The sequence below is a fragment of the Conger conger genome, chromosome 4 (assembly GCF_963514075.1).
Source record: "Conger conger chromosome 4, fConCon1.1, whole genome shotgun sequence".
In the NCBI taxonomy this organism is placed as follows: Eukaryota; Metazoa; Chordata; class Actinopteri; order Anguilliformes; family Congridae; genus Conger; species Conger conger.
Window position 1 is genome coordinate 5,680,859 of NC_083763.1, and position 27,377 is coordinate 5,708,235.

The 27,377-nt window shown below is 44.0% G+C and overlaps 3 protein-coding genes across 3 annotated transcripts in view; 1 reads left to right on the forward strand and 2 right to left on the reverse strand.

Moving 5' to 3' along the window:
- apc2 (APC regulator of WNT signaling pathway 2) overlaps positions 1-12,373 on the forward strand; it is a 34,377-nt gene extending 22,004 nt beyond the window's left edge. Inside the window, exons 9-16 of the mRNA XM_061238756.1 lie at positions 74-470; positions 1,180-1,278; positions 1,742-1,881; positions 2,474-2,551; positions 3,085-3,201; positions 3,659-3,873; positions 4,344-8,163; positions 8,209-12,373. Of these exons, the coding sequence (XP_061094740.1) occupies positions 74-470; positions 1,180-1,278; positions 1,742-1,881; positions 2,474-2,551; positions 3,085-3,201; positions 3,659-3,873; positions 4,344-8,163; positions 8,209-10,038 (6,696 nt within the window). The 3' untranslated portion in view covers positions 10,039-12,373. The remainder of the gene's footprint in view (positions 1-73; positions 471-1,179; positions 1,279-1,741; positions 1,882-2,473; positions 2,552-3,084; positions 3,202-3,658; positions 3,874-4,343; positions 8,164-8,208) is intronic.
- Positions 11,485-15,039, reverse strand: c4h19orf25 (chromosome 4 C19orf25 homolog). The gene is made up of 3 exons (XM_061238757.1): positions 14,915-15,039; positions 14,316-14,480; positions 11,485-14,123 (listed from the first exon to the last, which is right to left on the reverse strand). The coding sequence occupies exons 2-3, from the start codon at positions 14,461-14,463 to the stop codon at positions 13,939-13,941; spliced, it is 333 nt and encodes a 110-aa protein (XP_061094741.1). The 5' UTR covers positions 14,464-14,480; positions 14,915-15,039; the 3' UTR covers positions 11,485-13,938.
- Positions 15,040-17,427: 2,388 nt separating this feature from the next.
- LOC133126398 (receptor expression-enhancing protein 6-like) lies at positions 17,428-27,278 on the reverse strand. The gene is made up of 5 exons (XM_061238588.1): positions 26,909-27,278; positions 23,326-23,419; positions 22,494-22,632; positions 21,515-21,683; positions 17,428-18,034 (listed from the first exon to the last, which is right to left on the reverse strand). Exons 1-5 carry the CDS (start codon positions 27,024-27,026, stop codon positions 18,027-18,029), a joined length of 528 nt encoding a protein of 175 aa, XP_061094572.1. The 5' UTR covers positions 27,027-27,278; the 3' UTR covers positions 17,428-18,026.
- Positions 27,279-27,377: the final 99 nt, after the last annotated feature.

The following is a 27,377-nucleotide window of genomic DNA, read 5'->3' on the forward strand; positions in this document are numbered from 1 at the left end:
CCCTCTTTATTTTGTACATCCGCCAAAACCGTTAAACAAAATGGCCGCCTCGTCATTGTCTCCGCCCCGCCAGGTGGAGATGGTGTTCTGGCTGCTGTCCATGCTGGCCACCCGGGACCGGGAGGAGATGTCCCGCACCCTGCTGGCCATGTCCAGCTCGCAGGAGAGCTGCGTGGCCATGCGCAAGTCCGGCTGCGTCCCGCTGCTGGTGCAGATCCTGCACGACGGGGCCGGGGGGGAGACGGCCGGCGGGGGCGGGGGCGGCGGAGGGGGCTGCAGCCGCGAGGCCCGGTCCCGGGCCGGGGCCGCCCTGCACAACATCGTGTACTCGCAGCCCGACGAGGGGCAGGCCAGGCGGGAGATGAGGGTGCTGCACGTGCTGGAGCAGCTCCGCTGCCACAGCGAGACCGGCTGGGACTGGATGGAGACCCGCGCGCGGCTGCCCTCCACCGGAGGGGCCTCAGGTACAGGCTGTGAGGAGATGGAACTGTGATAGCGGGTACAGAGTCAGGAATGGGGCCCACCTCATCAAAAGTGTTATTCCTATATCGCCTGCACTCTCAGAAATAAAGGTACACTACACTACATTAATGTCATTTGGCAGACGCTCTTATCCAGACCGACGTACAGTTGATTAGACTAAGCAGGAGACAATCCTCCCCTGGAGCAATGCAGGGTTAAGGGCCATACTCAAGGGCCCAACGGATGTGCGGATCTTATTGTGGCTAGACTGGGGATTGAACCAGCAACCTTGCAGGTCCCAGTCATGTGCCTTAACCGCTATGCTACAGGTATATGTACAAATATATACCCTGAAAGAACAAAATATGTTCTTCCTTTGTATTTGGTATTGGCAAAAAGACTTACAAATGAATTGTATATTCCTGGCTAGGGGAACAATTTTAAATGGTAAATGGTAAATGGCAGGCATTTTTATGTACCTATAGTATAGGGTCCCGCCTGAGTGACAAGCATTTGTACCCCTTTTTTCATACCTTTCTTTCTGAGAGTGTATAGCAGGGCTGTCCAACCCTGTTCCTGGAGATCTACCTAGACAACCAACCCTAACAAAGCACACCTCATTCAACAGCTAGAGATCTTTTAAGCTGATGATTAGTGGCACTGGCCTATACTGTGTTTTTAAATCATTTTTTTTTGTTGTTGTTTGATTTTACTCAGACTTCCCGGAGCCGGTGGAGCCTCAGATCTGTCAGGCCATGTGTGCCGTCATGAAGCTCTCCTTTGAGGAAGAGTACCGACGGGCCATGAATGAACTGGGTGAGGACACACCTCAGAGAATGAGCCATCTCTACGGCAGCCATTTTAGCTAAGCTGCACATCATTTCATATCTCCCAGCAAACCAAACTCTCGGTCAAACGTCTTTTTTATTTTTATTTTTTTTTGCTGGTTCCGTACCTGCCCAAAGTTCATATTTGAATTGTAGATGAATGCACTCACAATGTCCACACATACAGTACTTTAATGAATCACAGAGTACGGTATGTCAAAAAGTTCTGTTTCAAAGTAGGACACACACACACACACACAGGGGTGTCATTTATAGGGCGGTTGGGGGGGCTTACGGTTCATTTTATGATACATGATCCTTCTGTAAATTGCACCTATGCAGGGAGACATAAATGCTTTGCGTGACTACTCTATATGCAACGTCATGTCTGTAACGATGCCTCGTGTCGGTAATGACTCCTCGTGTCGGTAACAACGCCTCGTGTCCACCAGGGGGCCTACAAGCGGTGGCAGAACTCCTGCACCTGGACCAGGAGCTGTACGGCATGCAGAACGACCCGCTCAACATGGCCCTGAGGAGATACGCCGGCATGGCGCTCACAAACCTCACCTTCGGAGACGTGGTCAACAAGGTGGGGGGCCATACCAGTGTCAGACTGTCACTGCCTTAGGAACTGTCCAAGTGAAACTTAGTTCCTGTGCCAAATCCCGAATTTCGACATTTGTATATTCTGCCTTTGTTAGAATGAAGTGTGTGAATGAGATTGTATGGCATCAGTTAGTTCCCAGCCTGCGGTACATGCACCCCTAGAGGCAAGTCAGTGTATTACAAGGGCAATTGTGTTACATTCATCATGCAACTTACAGCAACAGTTATATAATTATTATGTTACAAAGTGTTTCATCATTTATTACTTACTGATAATTTGTGATCGCAAACACGTTTCATACTGACACAGGCAGCAGCTTCCTAGCTATCTGGGACTTTGCAACAGCATATAATATGTAGTATGATGTATTATCCATTTTCACCATATTTTTCCAGAGGATTTCATTCAGCATACACTCATTTTGTATACCAGACAGCAGATTCTAACTGGTGAAGGAAAAGGATCTGGCAGACTCATGTATTTCATAATGAATGTTATGACTGAAAAATAATACTAAGCCATGGCTGCAAAAGCAAGCGGATTAAATGAGTGACTAATTTTAATATATTTTTAGGCCACTCTGTGTTCAAAGAAAAGCTGTCTGAAGGCCATCGTTGCACAGCTTGAATCCGATAGTGAGGAACTGCACCAGGTAGGACGACATTTGTGTATTTTCTCCAGAAATGACTCACACTCATTTTGTGCCTTTATGCAAGCCTTACAATCGGCAATTTTTTCACATACAAAACGTATACAGACTTGCGGTTGCAGTTCGCTGCAGTTGCACACCGGGGACCGGGGTTCGATTCCAAAAAAGCCAAGTTTGGCCGGCTCACGTGGAGCGGCATAATTGGCTCGCTGCTCCAGAGGGAGGGTCTTGGCAGGGTTAGCTGATCGCCGCACAATAAGCACCTTGGACGCCTCGGAATCACAGACACGTTTAGAGAGATGAGATGTCTTGAAGAAGGTGTGTCGCTCTTCCTCGGCCCGCCAGGGGGCAGGGTGCGGACGGTGTATCTGACATTTGCTCTAATTGGAATTGGCTACAATTGGCGACTAAATTGGGAGAAAAGGGAAAAATCTGAAAAAATAAAACGTATAGAAAATCTCATGTCAATTTACATATATGGAAAACCTAATCTTATGCAGAGGAAGCTTATGGTTTCTATTCCCACCTGCACACAGGTAGTGTCCAGTATTCTGAGGAACTTGTCCTGGCGAGCTGATATCAACAGCAAGAAGACCCTGAGAGAAGTCGGAAGTGTGTCGGGTCTTATTAGCTGTGCCCTTCAGGCCACCAAGGTGAGACTTCTCTTCCCTACTGTGGTTGTTCTCTACATTAGTGTTTCTCAACTCCAGTCCCCAGGACCCACTTGCCAGAAGGTTTTTGTAGTAATCAGGAACTCACACACCTGATTTTTACTAATCAAGGGCATTTTTGGTGGTTGGATTGGTGCAGTCATTAAATCAGTTTGTGTGAGTTCTTGGTTACAACAAAAACCGTCTAGCAAGTGGGTCCCAAGGTCTGGAGTTGAGAAACACTGCTCTACATCACCCATTTTGTATGTGTGGGAGTAATGAATAAGTAAATAAATAAATAAATACATTTTGCCAGATTAATTGGATCCAATATTCATAAATTAACATAGTCTTGTTAAATGTTAATGTCAGTCATTTACTTAACTACTGCATTAACATCATGAAAAGACTGTTGCATAAAAGACAATAAAGGCAGTAAATTATCCTCTTTGATTTCCAGGAGTCCACTCTGAAGAGCCTCCTGAGTGCGCTGTGGAACCTGTCGGCGCACAGCACGGAGAACAAAGTGGCGATCTGCTCCGTGGACGGAGCGCTGGGCTTCCTCGTCAGCACGCTCACCTACAGGTGCCAGACCAACTCGCTGGCCATCATCGAGAGCGGCGGGGGCATTCTGCGCAACGTGTCGAGCCTGGTGGCCACGCGCGAGGAGTACAGGTAACTACTCACCTTTTACAGAGCCGCGTGTGCGCAGTAGGCCAGGTGCTGCCGCCAAGTACTAATTTTTGTTTTGGATCTTCAGTTAATTTCCAGAAATCCTTTTTTCTTTTTTTCTTTTTTTGGTCTTCGGTAAAAAAGGGCAGTATGCATAATCCTTACATGAGACCTACATAAAGGGTACATGACACCTGACATAAACACATACAGTAAAACCATTCATGAATGTCTGTTCCGCTGTAAATAAATGGTCATCATGTCACTCTCAATGTCGTATTGACATTGAACCTAATGACGTAATGACAGTTGACACCAAGTAGAACAGATCTTTTTGAATGGCTATGCATGTTTATGTCAGGCGTGATGTAATGTTTATAAAGGTGTCTTGCAAGAATTATGCATTTAGCCTTCAAATAAAGCGTTACCCTTGTCTTCTAATGATTTATTTCCTGGTCCTCTCTTCCCAACAGGCAAGTCCTCAGAGACCACAACTGCCTGCAAACCCTGCTGCAGCACCTGCGGTCACACAGCCTGACCATCGTCAGCAACGCCTGCGGGACCCTCTGGAACCTGTCCGCCCGCAGCTCCAAGGACCAGGAGCTGCTGTGGGACCTGGGGGCGGTTAGCATGCTGCGCAACCTCATCCACTCCAAGCACAAAATGATCGCGATGGGGAGCGCCGCCGCCCTCAGGAACCTCCTCACCAACCGCCCTCTGAAGTACAAGGACGCTGCCGTTATATCTCCCGGGTCCTGCCTGCCCTCGCTGTACATGAGGAAGCAGAAGGCCTTGGAGGCCGAGCTGGATGCCAAGAACTTGGCGGAGACTTTCCATTCGATTGAAAAGCAAAGTCCCAAGCATCCGAGCATCAACAAGTCGCTACGGCACATTGAGAGCCTGGCAAAGGATTATGCATCGGATTCTGGCTGTTTTGATGATGACGAGGCACCCAACATCTCCAGTAGCCTGGACACGGGGAGCTTCTCGATGCTTTCGATGTTCCTCAACAACTCCAACTTCCTTCAGGGCCAGCCTCGCAACAAAAAGAGCAGTGAACCCGAGCAAGACATGGACCAAGAGAAGGAGGATGACAAAAAGTCCATACCTCCAGATGATGAAGTTTCAGTTGCTGCAGAAAAACTGGCCACAAAGATCACCAACACAGTGGCCAAGATTGACAAGCTAGTGGAGGACATCACCATGCACACTTCCTCAGAAGACAGCTTCAGCCTCAGCTCTGAAGACCACTTTTTAGACTGGCAGTGTGGCTCAGATGAGCCGCACGAAACCAGGGCGAAGTCGTGCTCCCCTTGCCGACTCTCAGATACCAGCAGCTTCACGCGTCGGGAACGTTTGAGCAGAGCGCATGCCCTTCTGCGCCTCAAAACAGCACACACGAGCTTGTCGACGGACAGCCTGAACAGCAGCAGCACAAGTGACGGATGCTGTGGCGGCAAAGACCAGATCCGGCCCTCAGCAAGACCGGCGATGGTGCAAAGGCGACCCAATAGACTGGATCTTAAGGTGTGCCAGCAAGGATATCTCAACAACGAGTTTAACCACGTCCTCAATGAGATCAGTCAGAGGGAGTTGCCAGAACGGGATTCGGAGGACAGCAGGGAGGGAGTGGCAGACCCAAGTAGCACAGACACGGAGAAGGGTCAAGAGCCGCCACCCCCGACGCCAGCGACTACGTCCACAAAAGTCTCATCTGAAGACGGAATGCCGACTATCAAGCTGTCCCCCTCCTATCAACAGGTGCCATTGATACAAAGTGTTGCCAAGTTTGGTGTTGCTAAGACTGCCATAAACGTACAGGCAGCACAGGCGATGAGACGGCAAGCCTGGGTGCCAACGATTATGACCGGTGGGAGCATCACTAAATTTTCCCCAATGAGTGCCGCACGGAGCCCGACTATGGGACAGATGGAGACTCTGCAAAAGTATTCAGTGGAGAATACGCCGATCTGCTTCTCGCGGTGTAGCTCTTTGTCCTCGCTGTCTTCTGGCGACGGAGCTCTGGACGGGCAGAGTCAGAGCGAGAATGAGCTCGAGAGCGACTCATCTCTGGAGATCATCGAGGTGGAGGAGTGCGACCTGTTGAGGAGAGAGGAGCAGGATGAAACCCTGGCGGATCTGACCGATAGCCAGTTGATGGTCACGGATCCGAAAACATTCGGAAGCAGCGCCAGCCCCCCGTCAGAACCCATCGAAATCCCCTGCTGTGCTAAACGGGAGAAGATATTCCTCAGAGCGATTTCACCGGGCAGACTTGAGGACAGGACCCCGTCGACTTCCTCTGAGAATTATACCCATGAGACTCCACTGGTCATGAGCCGCTGTAGCTCCGTAAGCTCGCTGGGAAGCTTTGAGTCGCCCTCGATAGCCAGCTCCATACTGAGTGACCCTTGCAGCGAGATGATCAGCGGGACGATCAGCCCAAGTGATCTCCCGGACAGCCCAGGGCAGACGATGCCCCCAAGCCGCAGTAAAACCCCCTGCTGTGCCGACCCAAGTGGGCAGGAGACGCAGTCCACAGAAGGTGGAGGACAGTGGGAGAGCAGCTTGCGTAAATTCATGGAGATCGCCGATTTCAAGGAGAGGTTCAACCTGCCTCCGGACTTGGACACGATGATCTACTTCACGGTGGAAAAGCCCACGGAGAACTTCTCGTGTGCCTCCAGTCTGAGTGCCCTGGCTCTTCACGAGCACTACATCCAGAAGGATGTGGAGCTGAAGCTCATGCCTCTGCTTCACCAGAAGGACAACACCTTGGCATTCCCTATGGCCCACGAACAGCCCGAGGAAGTAGGGGATGACAATTCTTCCATCGTCGACCAGCAGGAGAGATACAGCGAGGGCAACTCGGATGACGACTTTGAAATTCTCAAAGAGTGCATAAACTCAGCGATGCCTTCGAAGTTCAGAAGAGTCAGAACATCTCTGGCGCCTACACTATCCCCTCAAGCTCAAACGTCTATGCAGTTGCCAGTCTACATGATACTTCCTAATAATTCCGATCAGACGTGTTCTGTCGGAAAACCCGGGATGCAGCAGGAATTCTATCGTGATGATTCCTCCTTCACTGATTCAGCCGAAGGCACCCCTGTTAACTTCTCAAGCACTACATCCTTAAGTGATGAAACACTTCAGTACCCATTAAAAGATAGGGGGTTGAGACACTGGCGAGCTAAAAGTATGGACAGACAGGAAGTTGTAGACCTAGAGGAAAAGAGAATTGAAGAGCTCCGTGCTTTCTCACACTTTAATAGACCTACTAGGTTTAGACGGACCGATATAACAACCAACCAAATGACTGGAGCAATCAAGCATGCCACGGCCACACAAAGATTACCTGTGCAAAATAAACAGCATACGATAAAAACCTCTCAACAAAGAAGCAGAGACCAGTCACCAAACCATCTAATCAAAAAACAGGCACAGAATCGGTTAAGGAAATTGCCACAGTTAGACCTGCCGATTATAGAGCAAAGCACAGAGATGTTGCAGAATCAAAATGCACTCTACAGCAAACAGGGTAACTTAGCATTTCAGTCCATGCGCCACCCAACACCCACTGAGGAAGCCATATATTGTTTCTATGATGATCAGGTGGACAAGGAGGAGGAGGGAATAACAAGAACAGGAAGACAAAAAATGAAAGAAGGCAAGAGTAGTATACTGACCCATAGTGCAAATAGCACAGATTGGGTTACAAACTCCCAAACAAGATACAAAGCTGTTAACAAGATCAAGCACAATTTGATCATGGACGAAACGCCTCCATGCTACTCTCTCAGTTCATCGCTTAGCTCATTGAGTGATGCTGAACTTGAAGAGCGTGAGAGTAAAGTTCAGCAAGTGTGGGCGAGAAATAGACACCAGGTCCCCTCCAACCAGACTAGAAGTGCAGCAAAGCCTCCGAACAACTACGGTCAATACGATGAAACCTCATCAAGTTCAGTCAGTTTGGACTCTGAGGACGACCTTTTACAGAAATGCATAACTTCCGCAATGCCAAAGCAAAGGAGGAAGCATTCTACGAGAAAACGGAAAGCAGACAGGAAACAGAAACTGATGAACAGTACCCAGAAGGGTACGGAAGGCTGGAATTCAGAAAAAGACCTGGAAAGTGATGAATGCGCATCTGACAAAGACTCAGACCTTAATAGTGTTGAGTGGAGAGCAATACAAGAAGGAGCAAATTCAATTGTTACTAGGCTACAGGCAGCATCCAAGTCGCAAGAGCCTTCATCTGAGTCTGAATCGACGCTTTCACTTATGTCCGGTGTATCGGCAGGCACAAACCTTTTCCAAACACAAGAAAATGTTGAGGAAAAGCAGACCGTGAAAGAAAATAACAAAGGGGGCAAGGCGTTACAGGGTAGAAACTCAACGCAGCTGGATTTTTCCCAACGTAAGCCTGTTCCAAATCTGCCGGTGGTCTTCAGAGGACGAACAGTGATCTACATGCCTAAGAAAGAGACAAATATCTCTCAGAGGCCGCCAACAAAAAAAGTATCACCCAAGACTGAAACACCAGTGAAGAATCCAAACCTAGCTCAGCAGAGGTCTAGAAGTTTGCACAGATTAGGCAGACCTAATGATTCCACTGAACTTTCTTTGCCTAAAAGAAGTTCCACACCACCTGCCAGGATATCAAAGAGCACATCATCAGGGTCATCTCAAAACTCTACTCCTTCAAAACATCCACAGAAGAAATGGACATGCCCCTCACAAATTAGCAAGACCACTCAGAAGAAAGATGCAAAACCAAAACCAGCCATTAGCCCATGTGAAAAAAAGGGCAAGCCTTCTGCTCCGATAAACCAGAAGACTGCAAATACAAAATCTCCAGCTCACAAAAAGACACAGAAATCACCTGTACGAATCCCCTTCATGCAGACTTCAACCAGACAGTCCATGCCTTCAAAGACTATATCACCTTTAGTTACCAACCAGCCTTCAGGTATCAGCAAACAAAACGCCCAGTTGTCAGGGAAAAGGCCCGTACCTGCAAATCGCGTTGAGTTAGTACGCATGACTTCAACCCATTCAAGCAATGGTGAATGTGACCATAATGGTTTCCTGAGACAGCTGACGTTTATTAAGGAATCGTCCAAATGTGTCTCAACAAATGAGATCCATTCCTCACGCTCAGTACCTACCTCTCAGAGTGCATCGCCTCGGCGAGCACGACCAGGTGGCCCTGCCGTCTTCCTCTGCTCACCGCGTTGCCAAGAGCTCAAGACTGCCGCCCAAGCCCACGGACAGCGTCAGGGACAAAGGCAAGGGAAGGAGCAAGGACTTCTTGGGCAAAGTCTTTCCAGAGCCTGCTCTAGTGACCGAGACCTCTCGGTGAGGCGTCCCGCCAGGAGAACCAGCTCCGAGAGCCCCTGCAGGGCGCCTCAGAAGACTCACGTCTCGGGAACTTGGCAGCGGGAGAGAGAGGCCTTCCAGCGGCACGCCTCATCGCCCAGCATAAACGTTCTGAGCCGAGTCGCCAGCCAGGCCTCCGTCCGCTCCTCGTCCTCCGACTCCAGCGGAAGAACCAAGAGCGAGGAAGACGCGAAGCAGAGGCACCGCCAGCCCGCGTCGCGCGTCAACGGCAAAGTCACCTGGAGGAGAATTCGGGACGAGGACGTTCCCCACATACTAAAGAGCACCCTGCCGTCCACCGCTCTGCCCCTGGTGCCGAGTCCTCACGAGCAGAAACGGACGGTTCCGACTCTCCCGGGTAAACTACCCAATATTTCGCCGCCGTCTCGCAAAACGAGCGACGCCACCGTCCAAACGGAGGACTTCCCGAGCAAAACCACCTCGGGCACCTCCCCGACCCCCGAGGCCGTGCCCGTCGCGTCCGAAGAAGCCGCTAAAGTCGCTCTTCTGAGGAAGAGAAGCACGACCTCTGGGAATGGCCTCTACGTGCAAGACGGAGATTCCGACGGATCCTTCAAAAGCTACAGCACGGCCTCCACTTCCACGTCCCACTCGGTAGACGGGCACGGCGGCGGTGTCGGCCACTTCCGTTCCAGCTCCCCAAGCAAGGCCGTCAGGGTCACTCCCTTCAACTATACGCCCAGCCCTATGACCTGCTGCCTGCAAGACGCACAGCTCAGAGCCTCGACTCTCAACGAAAAGTCCAGAGAACAACTTGAAGCGTAGCAACCTGCCACAGAGTACCATAAATTTTGTTGGCATCCGAGGATTCCAACTGCGCCCCTGAATATGAAACACTCAGGTGGAACTCTCATAAGGAGTAAATTTACAATGATCCTTTTACCTCTGGGATTGAAACTTTCCTATCTCGTCACGTCAATAATTCCTTTGTCCTTAAGGGTGCACGCTGTGTATCTATATTTCAATGAGACTTAACTGACAAATTGCTTCTTTCTTTCAAGTTGGATGTATGCATGAAACAATTTTAAGACAATAGCGGAGGTTAACAAAGGGGAACTTTGTGATATACAGTATCACTGAAAAGCAGAAGTTCTCATAACAGTTGGATGTGCATTTTATTACTTTTTATATGTGTATATAAACCATTGCCTGTTACAAGTGTTGTGTACAAAAGGAACACAAGAAGGACACTGTCATCAGATACAGTTATTCAGCCTATCACCATAATTTTGGTGGGATAAACTGCGCAACCAATAATTGACACAATATGCAAATCACTGGGTCAGAACCCAGATAAGCTACTTAACCATACATTTAAAACAAAAGACTGATTCAAAAACTGTTGTCTGAAGAAACTGACAAGATAAGACTTGCTGAACTACGAAAACTTCCTAAAGCAACCGTTAGTGATCAGTTTTTACTGATTACATACTCATTTGTTATAATATTACACCACATAAATGCTTGGCCTTTCACCCGACTTCAGACTGTGAAAAGTAGTAGCCAGCCTTCACTTTCACACCAGTAACAGAAGTGACAAAAAAGTGCACCACAAACTATGTGCACTGCTGGAATATAACGCAACCCTTTTTCTTTAGCAGTATTCCCTTTCCCTCTACACTACAAGCTTCCCAGTGAGCAAAAAACGATTTTATGTGCCGCTATTGACCGCATGCCTCTTAAATATCCACTACCTGTACATACCTCTTGGACTACGATGTTCTCCCCGGTGGCATTCTTTAAGAAAGGGGAACACAAAAAGCATTTTTAATCTATGCTGCTGGGCAGAATTAATGACTATTTAATCCAACTGTATGGCTGTAATCCGAGGGGTGCACAACTCCGGTCCTCGAGGGCCGTGGTCTGCGTACTGCTTTTTGTTCCAACCAATTGCCTTGTTTTTAATTTGCGGACAGCTCTATAAATTACCCTGGTTCAAGCCTGTACTTGAGCACAATAAAATCATTTGGATACACTTGCAGTCTGCAGCTGTAGCCGGCACTCATACTCTTAGGTCAGATAAGATATGATTGAGTCAGTTAAATAATTAAGACCAGAAGTTGGCACAAAAATCCTGAAACGGATCGGCCCTTGTCGTGCACCCCTGCTGTAAATAAATCTGCTTATACGGTAGTACATGTTGCCTATAGTATCAGATAAGCTCAAGGTAATTCAGAGAGACACTGATAATAAAAGGAATGGACAGAGAAGGCAGGTTGCAGAATTTAATAAACATATTCACAGTTTTACTCAGTTTTAAGTAGTATAGTCAACTCCCTTATAATTTAATAACTACGTACGGTTTTTACGTCACAATGTGCGACAGCTCTCATTATAGTCCCACTGACTTTACTTTCTCCTGTTGTATGCACACTCCAGTTAAGCACATACCGTTACAACGGTGTTGTAACATACTGTTACAACAATCTAGAGTGTATGCAGCCATCAGGGCCCTACTGTATTCAACTGCAGGACTGAGCTTGGGAGATGATCCCGGTAATCAGCACTGAAAGTGCGCCAAACCGCAGTTGTATTTGCGCGCGAGGCACAACAGTATTGATATTTGCATTATGTCACTCATCATGAATGAAGAGTTTTGAAAATACTACCATATAATGTGAAAATGTCCAACTGAAAACACAACCAGGGTAGTAACATATTGGGAAACACCACAATATTGGGTAACAGATGAGCGACTGTAAACCAACATAAAGACTTGTTGGTTTGTATTCGGCATGAGAAAAGCAGACCACAAAAATGTTTGGGTAGTTTTATATGCATATTCAGCACACTTCCACATTTATCACTGTAATAAACAGAATGTCTGCACTTGTGTTCAAATTGGAAGGAGATCCATATTTCAGTATTAAAGAAAGGCACTTGGATAAAACTGGTAAAAGGAGGGCATATTGCCATCACAGAAAACCATCTGTGAGGCAAGTATTGGAAAAATGATACTTTATTTTCTTCTGTAATAACCTCTGTATTTGGGATTAAAAGGGAAATTACAGGACAGAAAGGCTGTACAGCATTTATAAAGGCAATAGTTAATGTACTAAATGAACAGGAATCCACACAATAAATGTTTTCATGAAAAGAAGAGTGGTTTCTTCCTTCCATCCATCCATCCAGCATACTGCCAACATCCCCATGGTTATCATCCTTCCACCCCAATCCATAACAGAGAACACCGTATTTCGTTATTTTTAAAATAACTATTGAAGCCCAAAAACGTACTCAGGACCTGTATAGGAAGATAAATGTACATAACTATATCATGCCAAAACTCCAAATGTATTTGCTTTGGCGGGCAAGTTAAGTAAAATTCAGTCAATATTGAGACCACCATGACAAAATGTACTCAGAAAGGATGCACCAACTATGCCCATTATCATAATGCGAATACCAAGTTCATCATATAGCCATTCATGTTATGAGGAATAGTCAAAAGAAGGTTATGAGTTTTGTAGGTCAGAACTGTAAAGTAAAACTAGACCAATGTGCCACAACCAGACAAAAGGACAGCATGGAAAATATATACATCAAAATGCACCCAATTTGGTGATGCTACCAATTATTAGTGCAATTCCATACATTTAACTTTGAGGATGAAGAGACAGAGAGGACATATTTAATAAGGTCATATGACAGCCATCATGTATAAATATGAATGTAGTTTGTTAGGCCATTTGAATATATTAAGCCATCCATCCATCCATCCATTATCTGAATCCGCTTATCCTGATCAGGGTCGCAGGGGGGCTGGAGCCTATCCCAGCATACATTGGGCGAAAGGCAGGAATACACCCTGGACAGGTCGCCAGTCCATCGCAGGGCACACACACCATTCACTCACACACTCATACCTATGGGCAATTTAGACTCTCCAATCAGCCTAACATGCATGTCTTTGGACTGTGGGAGGAAACCGGAGTACCCGGAGGAAACCCACGCAGACACGGGGAGAACATGCAAACTCCACACAGAGAGGCCCCGGCCGACGGGGATTCGAACCCAGGACCTCCTTGCTGTGAGGCTATATTAAGCCATTTTAACCATAATGAAAATAAATGAATACTGGAATTAAAAGTAAATTGCATCAGTTCATAACTGATTCATACATTTCCCACTTGAACACCTTCACAAGAATTAACTCAAGCAAAATCTGTACACTAATGTTGATCCCAAATTTCACTTCAGTGTGAAACGAGCAAATAACAGGTATATGATGCATGATGGAGAATAAAATCTACATTACCTGGGTACATGGGCTAGTACACAAGGCTAGACGAGCTGCCGTGACAACACCCTAATGTTTTCACACCGTCATCGAACTTCCAATATCCATGAATTAAGGTTCATAGTACACACGTTCTTAATGACAATGTTTACCAATGTGTTATTAGAAACCAGAACCAGATAAGGACATTCTTCAATCCTTCAGTCGCATAGCCATCATGTAATGTAAATGTAAACCTAAAATGTCATAGGTTTTTCCATCCCGAGTTATGCGTTCGGCACACAGTGCAAACATGTATACAGAATATGTGTACACTGTCCTGGAAGACATTCCATTCTGGTACAAATGAAACGGTTCTTGAATAAAACGTGAATAATCAGGAGTACAGAAAACCTACATTGTCCCCTAGTTATTATTGTGTAACATCACAATGCTCTCCCCTTGACCTCTTCAACGGTGCGCTGTAAATTCTCTCCCACAGCACGAAGGTCCTCCCTCTGGCGAATAAGCTGACCGCGGGCCTCCTGTAATCTGTCGTTCAGCTCCAGGTATCGTCGGCTCTGCTGATAACGGGTTTCCACCTCACCGTCTGATGACTCCGTTTTCACACCTGGAGGGGCGAATCAAGCGTTAAACGAAGAAAGTTCCATACAATTTCTGTACAATTCTACATAAGTGCTACTGCTACAGAAATGAAATCATACACCCAAAATATTTTAAATGTCCCCATAGTTTCATTCGTTCGTAGTAATCTAGAGAACGTCAAAAAATAATAATAACTGATGGGTACTGCAGGGAGTACCTTGGGTGCCGTTCTGCAAAATAGTGAAGACTGGGTCATTCGGAAACGCTCTGTTGATGTCCTCGATGATCTGCTCCACAGACGGTGGGTCTGGTCTGGACGGAAGCACCACCCTCTTCTTGTTTTTTGATCCCATGTTTGTCCTCATTTAAATCTGTATTTGTTCTGTAATCAGTTAACGTTACATGCAACACATTCATAAGTAAACCATACGCATGGGCTAATTGTTAATCAAGGTAGCGAGACAATATCGAAGCTCGCTAGCTTAACAACACTGCACAGCTTGCAAGAAACCACTCAGGAATATGCTAGCTGACGTTAGCTTGTAACAAATTAAGCCACAGTGCTTTTTATGATGAGCCAACAGCTGGCTGTTGAACTAACATTTGCTAGTCTGTTAGCCAGTTGTCAAGCCACCTGCCGTGACATAATGGTAACTCAATGTCAAGAAATAATGTTCGTCCAACTAGCTAGTTATTAGCTACCTAGCCAACCAGGTTACTTAAAACAAAGATTTCATTTTAGTTGTGTATCCAGAAATAGTGAATGAACTTATTGCATGAAGATACCGAATGCTGTGCGGAATGGTAAAGTCTTACCTTCCGAAATGCCACGCTGTTTACCTAATGAGATGCTTCATCTTTCAACATATTGCTACCATGCTAAATGCCTACGCAAGCAAGCGTCAGTGATTCGGCTCAAGCACGACCGCCCTTCTTCGCCGAGGATATCTACGGTTTGCGCACAATAATTTAAAGGTTTTATACCGCCACCTGGTGGAGTGGGGGATAACTACATGTTACGTGGCGCTGTCCCGCTGTCGCATCCACTAAACTCTATAATCCCATCGCGACTGATTGGGCAGCACTTCAGATCTTAAAATGCTTGATTTTATTAAAACGATGCTTTTGATTGCACATGGTCTTTCGGTCAAACAGTATTCGCGGATTTTTCTTCAGAGGATTTCACCGCAAATCCATTTTTGAAGCATTCATTTGAAAAGACATAGGAACAACCTTTAAAACCCAGATGTGCCCCAGAAGTCAGTATGAGTGTCCCAATGTATCCACTTAAGAAACCTTAATGTGCGATTTCTAATCAGAAAACGGATCCCAATTAATAGTGTGAAAGATGACATTGTCCTGTCATTGCCTAACATGGGTAGACATAACAGAGTGCGGTAGCATAGGGGAAAAAAGTGTTACATTTTCTTAATCAGTTTTTATTATTAGAAAACAAACATATAAAAGACAATCAAAGTCTTCCTTCCACTACATTATTGCAGTGAAACTCCAAATGAAAACCATGTGCAGTACTCATACAAAATAGTTGACACAATCAAGTAAAATGTCTGCCATAGTCTTTGTCACTGGATTCAAAACACAGAAATGTAAAAACCAGTAGCATAATCTATTAAGTTAATTTAGTGTGTTTAAGCTCAGTACTGCTCCTTGTTTTAGTAACATGATGTGAAGGTGGCTACAAAATAAGAATTAATGCCCTGAAAAAATACAGTGGTGTGAAAAAGTGTTTGCCCCCTTCCTGATTTCTTATGTTTTTGCATGTTTGTCACACTTAAATGTTTCAGATCATCAAACAAATTTAAATATTATTCAAAGACAACACAAGTAAACACAAAATGCAGTTTTTAAATGAAGGTTTTTATTATTAAGGGAGAAAAAAAATCCAAACCTACATGGCCCTGTGTGAAAAAGTGATTGCCCCCCCTGTTAAAACATAACTTAACCGTGGTTTATCAAACCTGAGTTCAATTTCTCTAGCCACACCCAGGCCTGATTACTGCCACACCTGTTCTCAATCAAGAAATCACTTAAATAGGACCTGCCTGACAAAGTGAAGTAGACCAAATGATCCTCAAAAGCATCATGCCGAGATCTAAAGAAATTCAGGAACAGATGAGAAAGAAAGTAATTGAGATCTATCAGTCTGGAAAAGGTTATAAAGCCATTTCTAAAGCTTTGGGACTCCAGCGAACCACAGTGAGAGCCATTATCCACAAATGGCGAAAATATGGAACAGTGGTGAACCTTCCCAGGAGTGGCCGGCCGACCAAAATTACCCCAAGAGCGCAGCGACGACTCATCCAAGAGGTCACAAAAGACCCCACAACAACATCCAAAGAACTGCAGGCCTCATCTGCCTCAGTTAAGGTCAGTGTTCATGACTCCACCATAAGAAAGAGTCTGGGCAAAAATGGCCTGCATGGCAGAGTTCCAAGATGAAAACCACTGCTGAGCAAAAAGAACATTGAGGCTCGTCTCAATTTTGCCAGAAAACATCTTGATGATCCCCAAGACTTTTGGGAAAATACTCTGTGGTCTGACGAGACAAAAGTTGAACTTTTTGGAAGGTGTGTGTCCCATTACATCTAGTGTAAAAGTAACACCGCATTTCAGAAAAAGAACATCATACCAACAGTAAAATATGGTGGTGGTAGTGTGATGGTCTGGGGCTGTTTTGCTGCTTCAGGACCTGGAAGACTTGCTGTGATAAATGGAACCATGAATTCTGTCTACCAAAAAATCCTTAAGGAGAATGTCTAGCCATCTGTTCGTGACGTCAAGCTGAAACGAACTTGGGTTCTGCAGCAGGACAATGATCCAAAACACACCAGCAAGTCCACCTCTGAATGGCTGAAGAAAAACAAAATGAAGACTTTGGAGTGGCCTAGTCAAAGTCCTGACCTGAATCCTATTGAGATGCTGTGGCATGACCTTAAAAAGGTGGTTCATGCTCAAACCCTCCAATGTGGCTGAATTACAACAATTCTGCAAAGATGAGAGGGCCAAAATTCCTCCACAGCTCTGTAAGAGACTCATTGCAAGTTATTGCCAACGCTTGATTGCAGTTGTTGCTGCTAAGGGTGGCCCAACCAGTTATTAGCTTTAGGGGGCAATCACTTTTTCACACAGGGCCATGTAGGTTTGGATTTTTTCTCCCTTAATAATTTTGTGTTTATTTGTGTTGTCTGACTAATATTTAAATTTGTTTGATCTGAAACATTTAAGTGTGACAAACATGCAAAAAAAAAAAGAAATCAGGAAGGGGGGAAACACTTTCACACCACTGTAGCTCAATTTTTCTAACCAGTGTATCTGTTAACTAATTGAATACTTAAAAATGAGTGATGCTGAACTAAATTATATTTACCAGTGCTTGGCTGTAAGACTTTCATGAACAACAATAGTACTTAAGTGAAGAGAAATATAATGCTAGGTAAAACCATGTTGATTTAAACCCAAGACATGGCAAATCAAACAAATACCAAGAACCCTGAATGCTTGTAAATGAGCCTAAAGAAGCGACAAAACACATTATGGGCCACTGTTTAAAAAAAATCTGCAATCTGACCTCCACAGGCAAACTGCTTACTACTATTTGTAAACCAAAGATACTGAAGTTTAAAACTTGATGTTAAAATTGCTGCATTGGTGCAATGGTCATTTGCAGACACTGCTGAACTGCTGGGAAAGAACAACCCAAGGCTCTCATACAAGTGAATATAAACATTGTTCCACAGTGGTTATGTTTGGCTGGTATCGCAGTCCTAGTTGAACAGTCCTCTTCCATCAGGTCCAGGGGTGGCAGATCAGTTTGCAGCTGGGGAAAGAAATCCAAGGGGTTAAACTAAGGGCAGGAGCGGTGGGTTTCCATATCTGGCCCGGTCACTGGGACTTCTCAAGGCTGGACTCACCGGACTGTGAAATAATGAAACAAAATAAATGAATTAATTGGGAGTTGAAGTCAGTAGCAAAAATGTCAGTCAGTATGAGCTACAGAATCCCACCAGATCAGATTGACTATGGGTGCAGTGTGTCTCTGTGGATATACACACTTACCAGGTTAGTCTACACTGAGATCATGCTACAAAGGAAAAGTGGAGAGTCATAAGAGAGAGTAATAATACAGGAGCGTCAGTGGCTACGTTTACAGGCACACCAATAACCACCCGGTTATTGTGAGTAATCAGTTTATGCCAGTATTTAGACTTTGTGTACACATGGATACAAATAATGTGATTACTCCAATAGCCGCATTTACACGATCCATTCCATAATCGATGGACTGCGTGCTCAATGGCAGCCATGCCTATATTCATCTGGGATCCACCTGACAAGCAGTTTCAGAAAGTCTAAAGAAATCAGAGTAAGGCGTCTACATGTACCTTTTTTTTTTGATTGGCCAAAAATTGGGTTTTTGAATACACTGATTATGACCTTACATTGATAAAGATAATCTGATAAAGACATTTGCATGCTCCATTTCAATAATCAGAGTACTTCCATAATCAGTGTAAGATTGGAGTATTAGTGTGCATGTGAAAAATACCCATTGACTGCAGACAGGTCATCTCCACACAAGGCAATGGGAACTGTCAAATGAGAGACCTAGCTGTAAAGCCATTTTGTAGACAGATTTAGACGTTTATTGAGATTCTGCAGTGACAGGCTGTGTGTCTTTAATTGTCTTTACAAACACGGGTTTGGAAGAATGCTCTCCTCAGCACAGTTTAATCCCTGTATGTGCCTTCACTTGTAAAATCGCTGACCTACATCTTATGTTCTTTATGGCTGTTCTTCAAAAACTGTCACTGAACAAATGTAAATAATCAATCTTTAGAATAATCACTGGAGGATGGTAGAACCCCATGGGAACAATTCATCCGTCACCATTGACAACACGCTTTTAAATTTTTCCAGAGAAGAGCCTTTCTTTCCGTAAGAACGTGAAACAAAGAAAGGTTTGTTTATTTTTCTAAATTTGAGGGTTTACTATAATGGGTTTTCATTAGTGACAAATAGAACTGAATAAAACTTAATTAAAACTGTGTCAAGATTACCCAGAAGCAGTTCTTTGGGTGACCATATATTAGATTTAAAAAGGATTGGCAGGTGTTAGCAACATAATATTGCTCTATTTTAGAAATCGTGTCAGGACAGATATTTTCCATCCTAAAAAGGGCAATGTCCTGAAAAAAAGGATGTTGGGTCTAAATTATAAAAAATGTTTTATAACAGTATCTGAAAGTGCTGGCAATTTATTGTATTTCCACCATGATTGTCACACTGAATATACAGTATAGGTTGTCTTGTATAAACAAATGCCCTCTCAGTATTAGCACATCAAAGATATTTTGATGGATTACAGAGTAGTACATATTATTTTGCACATATTTTGTTCCTTTGTACAGAGATGACTGGTCTGAGTGACAGTACTTGTCATGACATCGAGGTCTATGCTTAAAAGCCTGTACAGTCAAATAAGGATAACCTAGCTTAGAATCAGGGTGGGGAGGTACAGGCAGATAATGTGCTGAGGCTTTCAGCAGGATGCTGTGCAGGCAGCACTTAATGCCTAATGATGCTCAAAAGCAAACTGAGGGAATTACAGCACGCGAAGACAAGACAAGGCGGGGGAGAAGGAGAAGGACAAAGAGTCGTTGTTTTACATACAGACGGGCCGGGTAGCTCTTTGGCTGCCGTCTCTGCAGGCCGAATTTTCTTGTGTTTCACCAGTGTGTGCAGGACTGTAGCCAGATATGAGAAGAGAAAGTAGGAAAAGACAGACATCACAGCAAATCAGACACTACCAACCCACCACCACAAACAGTGAGATCAGTCAAAGCAGAACACCAGAAAGGCTTATGAAAGTATAGAAGGAGGAATACAAGCATTAGCAAAACTGCTGCACGTGAGTGACCCTGCACTTTAAACTACATTTCCCATAATGCTAAGAGGAAGCCCGGCATACTGCCCCATTCAGCTGTACACCGCAGAATAAGAGGATGTGTCGTGTGCATTTAAAGGTGGCGTTTAAAAGGTAGTCACACGCCAAGTGTGAAGGGCTCTATTTATATCACACCTGACCTGATTTGTGCCTCGCTTCTCTCTAGCGGCTATAAGCCGTCTGTGACCCCTGCAGGGAACGGCAATCCCTGCCGCACGAAAGCCAGCATTTCCGCATTAAATCCAGCGGTTAAGTAACCAGTCACAAGATACGTTTGTCAGAAAAGTCTATTCAGTTTTGCACTGAAAAGGAATATTATATATATGAAAATATATACAATATTCCATCAATTACATCAGTTACACCAAATACTGGGGTCAAGAGACTTTACTTTATTTTTACAGAAAAATATAATGGCCACTTTTGTGCGTGGGACAGAATCTGGTACTGTCACACACAACCCAGAACAGCACCAGGCCGCCTGTGGCTTGTTTGTGGGAAGAACATAAAAGTGTCACCACTAATTAAGTGTAGGATGAATTCAGGTAATTTGGAACACTTCGGTTTCTGTCTGCCCTCACTGCCAGTCTTATGAAGACTGGTGTGCTCACCATAAGACTGATGGTGATTTCAGCATCAGAAACTGAATTTACTAACTGAATTTATTACATGAATTCACCATAGGTTCAAGTAAAGGTTGGTTCTTATAAAATGGAGGTTAGATATTCTTTTGAATTTCTGGAAAATGTTATAAATTTATGAACAGTTTTACCAGATATTCCACAAGGAATTTTTGTTCCAACCAACTGCCTTTTGTTTAATTTGCTGACAGCTCTATAAATTATCCTGGTTCACTCCTGTACTTGAGCACAGTAAAATCATTAGGATACACTTGCGGTCTACAGCTGTAGCCGGTACTCATACACATGTCAGATAAGATATGACGGAGTCAATTAAAATTATTAAGACAAGTTAATAATTCCTGAAAATCCTGAAACGGATTAGCCCTGGTTGTGCACCCCTGACATATAGAATGTAATGTATTTGCACTGTATATAGTTACATACATCTTAACCTGCTTATCCTGAACAGGGTCACAGGGGGGCTGGAGCCTGTCCCAGCATACATTGGGCGAAAGGCAGGAATACACCCTGGACAGGTCGCCAGTCCATCGCAGGGCACACACACCATTCACCCACACACTCATACCCACAGGCAATTTAGACTCTCCAATCCGCCTAACCTGCATGTCTTTGGACTGTGGGAGGAAACCGGAGTACCCGGAGGAAACCCACGCAGACACGGGGAGAACACGCAAACTCCGCACGCAGAGGCCCCGGCCGACCGGGATTCGAACCCAGGACCTCCTTGCTGTGAGGCGGCAGTGCTACCCACTGCACCCTCCAGGCGGCCCTAGTCACATGCATTATAGCCCATATCGTCACGGTTACCCTCTCTGGTCACATTCTCCGCCGCGCTCATGGCCTTGCCGCTCAGGTCGCTGACCACGCTGTCCACCGCCGCCTCGTGTCTGAGGAAGAACGGCCGCACCACGCGCGTGTACAGAATGTGAGAGCCGTTCCACGCAACCGGGGCCATGCACCACAGCAGGAAGAGACACTGAGCGAGAGACGGGGACACGGAGACGAACGACTGAGCCACCGCGTCACAAAGCATACAGTGCATTACATCACATTACAATTAAATTATCCAGAGCGATGTACAACACAGCGCATACCCACAACCAAGGGATAAGTGCACTGAAAGACCCTAGAGCAGAGGTCACCGACCCTGGTCCGGGAGAGCTACTGGGTCTGCTGGTTTTTGTTTTCACCTTAAAATCAGCACCCTGTTGAGACCCAGGTAACAAGGTGAGGTGAGTTAGCTGTGTAATCATCTGCTCTAATTGATTAATGAAGTGCAGAGTAACGGTGAAAACCAGCAGACCCAGTAGCTCTCCAGGACCAGGGTTGGTGACCTCTGCCCTAGAGGGAAGTACAATTTCAACTGCTACCAGTACAACAAAGATGAGGGTTAGGGCCCATTTGATTAATGGATTATATTTATATCTAAACATGAACAGTATAACAACATTAATGCAGATCCCCCATACTCAGAAATAAAGTGACAGTGGAGGTACGTTTTTATTCTTCAAGGATCAAATTTCCCAAATGTACCCCGAAAGTATAGTACTATTCTCTTTGGGTACAAATTAGTACTTTTTCCAAGCAAACAGGTACAAATGAATTAATTGCTGGCTTGGACTACAATTTCATGTACATATAGGGTACTGCCCCAGTGACAAGTATTTCTAACTTTTTAGGCACTGCTCGTACCTATTTCTGAGAGAGAAGCCACTTTTAATAAATATTTAAAGTAATATATATATAATTGTATTTTTATTTTAAAGGTAAAAGTAAGAAAATTTACCTTTCCAACATAGTAGAATGGGAACCAGTACAGGAAGATATCAGAGAAGAATTCCCCCACGCTGAAGACACCATACACAACCCAGTAGGTTAGCCACTTGGTATCGTCATCTTTGTTGGGACTCTCAATGGCTTTGATGCTTTGCACCGGAAAAGGACAAAGAAGTTAAAACAATATTACTAATGCATCACTGTCTTCCTCCTTTCTTTTTCCAATTTAAAATGAGGTTATAATACAGTGGTCCTCACTCCTGGTGCTGGAGAGCGGCAGAGTACGCTGGCTTTCGTTGTTACTCAGCACTTAATCAATCAATTAAAGCAGTTAATTACACCTTAATTACACCTCATCTGGTTCTTGGGTATGAATTTGTTGCTGATATTAAGGTGAAAACAAAAAAACCCAGCACACCCTACGGCTCTACAGGACCAGGAGTGAGGACCACTGTCATAATACATTAAATTAACCAGGGCTTTATGCTTTAAGAATGACTAAGTACAAACAGTGTCACAGTAGTATCTGCACTAGATCATAATGGGCAGCCGGTGGCCTAGTAGCCTAGTGGCTATGGTACATGACCAGGACCTGGAAGGTTGGTGGTTCAAGTCCCGCTGTAGCCACAATAAGATCCGTACAGCTGTTGGGCCCTTGAGCAAGGCCCTTAACCGTGCATTGCTCTAGGGGGGATTGTCCCCTGCTTAGTCTAATGAACTGTATGTCTCTTTGGATGAAAGTGTCAGATAAACAAACAATAATAATACTACTACTAATAATAATAATAATAATAAATTATATATTATGTTATTATAAGAAAACCTGGGAAAGGCACACTTACGAGTAATATGCTGGGTATACGAAGCCAATCAAGTTGCAAAGTAGGGAAGCCCCATACCCAAAGATCAGATACAACCCTGTTATAGACACTGCACCTGCAGGCAGACAGGAGACAAAGCGAACAATGCAACTAAACTCTTTATATCACACAATTTATCAGACAAAAGATAAAGCAACAACATGCAAATTGTAACGGCCATGCACAGATGGTGGGGAATGAATAGCACACACAGCGTATTTATGGCCTGTCTTGTGTAGACCATGCAAATAACAGACCAAAGCAGAGATTATAATATAATATATTATTTCATGTGGACTCAAATGGTCATTGAGCAGAGTGACATGGTACTGTTAATGGGGGAAGAAAACGAATAATCTGTAAATATACAGATGTATTTAGTGGAGTTAATGAAATGGACAAGTACATTTTTAAATAAAGGAATGTTTTAGAAAAAATAAAATAAAAAATATTTAGCTTTTTTTTGGAAATACATTGAATCTGTCTCTTTACTTCCATGATGATACTTCAACTTGCACAAGGTCTTCACACAATTTCTGCAACAAAACCATTCACAGTAATCAGTGCTCGTAGGTGTTTTTGCAGGTGGTTCAAATCGCACAACCTCATAGATTTGGAAAGTAACTGCAACGATCAAAGATTTCTAAACACTTGGGCTTTAGAAAAGTCACGAGGAGGTCAGTACAATTCAAACAACATTTTCTCGATCAGGACCAGCAAAGAGTCATTCCCCAATAATTATCAATAGCATCATGTGCAGTACATGGTAATTTAATCAACTTCATTGAACTGTGCTGTGGTTTAAATTAAATACCGTATGCTCCTGGTGATGGGATGGGATGGAACCTATCAAATACACCAAAAAGCGGAAGTATTTGAGATCTGAAGGAAACGCGTGTAGTCTGATCAGGTGCTACTGGAACAGGGTTAATTTAAAAGGTACAATAGGTAATTTTGGACTTCTAACGGTCAAGAGAGGAATTGCAGCAACAGACACACTCAAACCACAACACTGTTTGTCCCACTCCTTCTCTGTGAACGCGCTGATGTTGAAACGCCATTGGCTGTATGCAATTAGAACCAATTTTCAACCAATGGGCTTTAATTATTGTACAGCTATGCGATGTTCCGGCCTGTCAACGGCATATTTTGAAACCCGATTGTAAAGACTATAAACACGGGCATAGGGTGAGCCAACATGTCAGTGAGCCTTTTTCAATGATAGGAAGGGATTTACAATGGTCTTGAAACAATGTTTTAACACAAAAAACTCACCTTTAATTTTTGTTCTTGTTTATCGGACTCCAAAAGATAAGTTCAAGTGCTCCTCTGTTCTAACAGTTCAACTAAAGGAACTGTAAATGTCTGCCAATAGTGTGGCTCTATACGATCGCTATTTATCTATGTAGATGCGGACATGCCTGTGGCCTGTTAGCCTACAATGATGTATCTTGTGATGGTACTAGTGTATAGGCGGGTGACTATGAGGTGCAGGTATCTTATGTTGTATATGTCTCTTAGGACTCTGAACTGCCAAGTGTGCAGTGGTGTGAGTCAAGAGGATGCAGGTTCAAATTAATACAATTTATTGAACAATGTGCAGTGCAGATATAGAATTACAATGTGGAAAGGTGCAATATGAACGGCTATATGCGAATGGTCCGCAGGCACCATTCCACGTTTCCCTCTATATACCCAGGGTTTACAGGAAAAACAGCAAATCATCAAATTAAGAGTCTCAAGATGGTGGTAACAACAATGGCCCTGCTGATGTTATCTCTGTACGTCTAACAAACCTGGATAACCTTTGTTGCACAGCTGGATGCTGACTCACAGGTAACTTGCATTACCTGTGGTTTATTCCTACAAGACCTTTATTCAGCAATGGTGTACTACACCATCAATGACACCAAACTATTTCCCACAACATGAGCTATCTAAAGACACTAGATGTATGTGGAAAACCCATGATCTATACAGTACTATTTCACCTCAACAGTTCTGGGAGCATTCCACTGAGGTGGCAGAATTGCACAGAGGCAGCACAATGATAGGAGCAATAGTCCTGTATTGATTAGCACTGTCTTTTCATCAAGCCTGACTGACCCTGTGTCAACATGGTCAACACAGTCTGTTTACTTTTGTGGGTCTGCAGAGGCACACTTATGTAAAATGCCCTACAGGAGTGACACAACATATCTAATAAAACAATTCTGCTGTAAAACATAAATGAATTATTTTATATTTACATGCCTTCAGGCAAAATTGCTTGACAGGCGTTTTCTTTCAATGTAAAGATATTGTCTCTCTCGTTCCATTTTTGAGTATAATTAGAGTCTTGTCACTATAGTTTATTTTACATTTCATATCTGAATATGAAACATAAAACTGTACATTTATCAGAAGTTGTACTTGGTTATCTTTAACTAAGAAACAGAATAGAATGTGGACAAGCCTTACGCTATTACTGTAGCAGAAATCAATAGGAGCTACTTGGCACCAGGCACCTATGACTGAATTGCCAGCTGTTCAACCGAGGATAGTGGTGCGTACAGTGGTGGTAGCTCGGCGCTTATTCTACATTGTAAAATAGAACACACACTTTCGTGAATACGTTCCTGTCCCTTCAGCAACCAATCATGCCACACAAGACTGACTCATTCATTGCGCCCGATTAGCATTTGCAATTGCCGATAATTGTGTACGACATGTAGGCTAAAGGGAACAAAAAAAAAAGGAATAAAAATATGCTGGAGAGAGGACGTGAAATGGGGCAGTTTGTGTTAGTTAGTTTCATTAACTTTAGAGCTTAGACATTTTTAATTGTGCTTAGAGCCTATGGCGACACCATCTACCAGCGATACCATTTCATCATAAAATCGTGAGGAAAACGCTTTGCATTTTCAACAGAGGCTAGTTTCAGGGTTCTGCGCCTTGGTTTCAAGGGATATAATAATTTGTTATTAAACCTGCTAAAAGTCAGCTTTGTTACTAAGTAAAACTTTTAACTGTAATATAAATGCTAGTACTAATAATATATGTTTCAAAACACACAGCCGAACTGAGCAAGTTGCCACGTGACCTTCTAAAACAGGTGGTCGTGGAAAAACAGATTACCAAATGCAACTCCACGGAACCATATGGCAGAAACAAACATTTATGAAACTATTGTAAATTAGAAATATATATCGCGATCCAATTGCATAAAAGATTGATACAGGACTGAATTGTTTAGCCGACATTTTATTGCCGCCTATGTAACAAGAATGACGTTATTTATCCTAGCTGCTGTCAGAAGAGATTATGGGCGCCTTTTGTTCCGAGAAAACAGATTGTCGCAAGTAGGTTTATATGATGGCATTCACATTTTGTCATCAGGTTGTGCCAAAAAGAGAGTCGAGGTGATATATTATATATCCGACAGTATATTGAACACTGTAAAGGTACAATACAGGCTATTACATGATGAAATATCCGAGTTTCTTAAACTAGACTAGTCCAAGACTGCGTGGACAGTACAGAAATAAAACAATCATCTAATGACATTACAGATTAGGGAACGTACCAACGGCGAGAAACTTTTTCTTAATCCCCGTTTTCTCCTCCACCTTTCCAAGGAAATCCGTTACAAAGTTCTTCTCGTTTAGAAACTTGTCCACACGTTCTTTGAGCTTAGCAAACATTGCTAGGTGATTTAGCTCTCCCTATGGATGACTTTATTTTCAAAAAATAAACTAAAATAGGAAGGATGGAGTATCAACACACCATGAGACAAAATAATCTATAACATAATAATTTATGTTCGAAATCTTTTAATTTTGCTGACAAACCAGCCCAAGGCTTTCTAACCTTCAATCCGCTTTACAGGCAAGTCTGCGTCACTATGCAATGGAGAGGGAAAATAACGGCAAACTGCCAGATTACAAGGACCAATCAGCTGACAAGAGAGCGGAGTTTACTAACTACTATGCAGGTAGGCTACATGAGACGGAACACAATACGTGCGTACCATCTCTCCTCAAAGAATTCTCAGC

Coding starts and splice junctions, on each gene's coding strand:
- c4h19orf25 (XM_061238757.1), bottom strand. CDS start 14,463: ATGAGGACAAACATGGGATCAAAAAACAAGAAGAGGGTGGTGCTTCCG. Junction 14,124..14,315: donor TTTGCAGAACGGCACCCAAG/GTACTCCCTGCA, acceptor TCGCCCCTCCAG/GTGTGAAAACGGAGTCATCA.
- LOC133126398 (XM_061238588.1), bottom strand. CDS start 27,026: ATGTTTGCTAAGCTCAAAGAACGTGTGGACAAGTTTCTAAACGAGAAG. Junction 23,420..26,908: donor GAAAAAGTTTCTCGCCGTTG/GTACGTTCCCTA, acceptor GTCTGCCTGCAG/GTGCAGTGTCTATAACAGGG. Junction 21,684..22,493: donor CATTCTACTATGTTGGAAAG/GTAAATTTTCTT, acceptor TCTCTCGCTCAG/TGTCTCTTCCTGCTGTGGTG.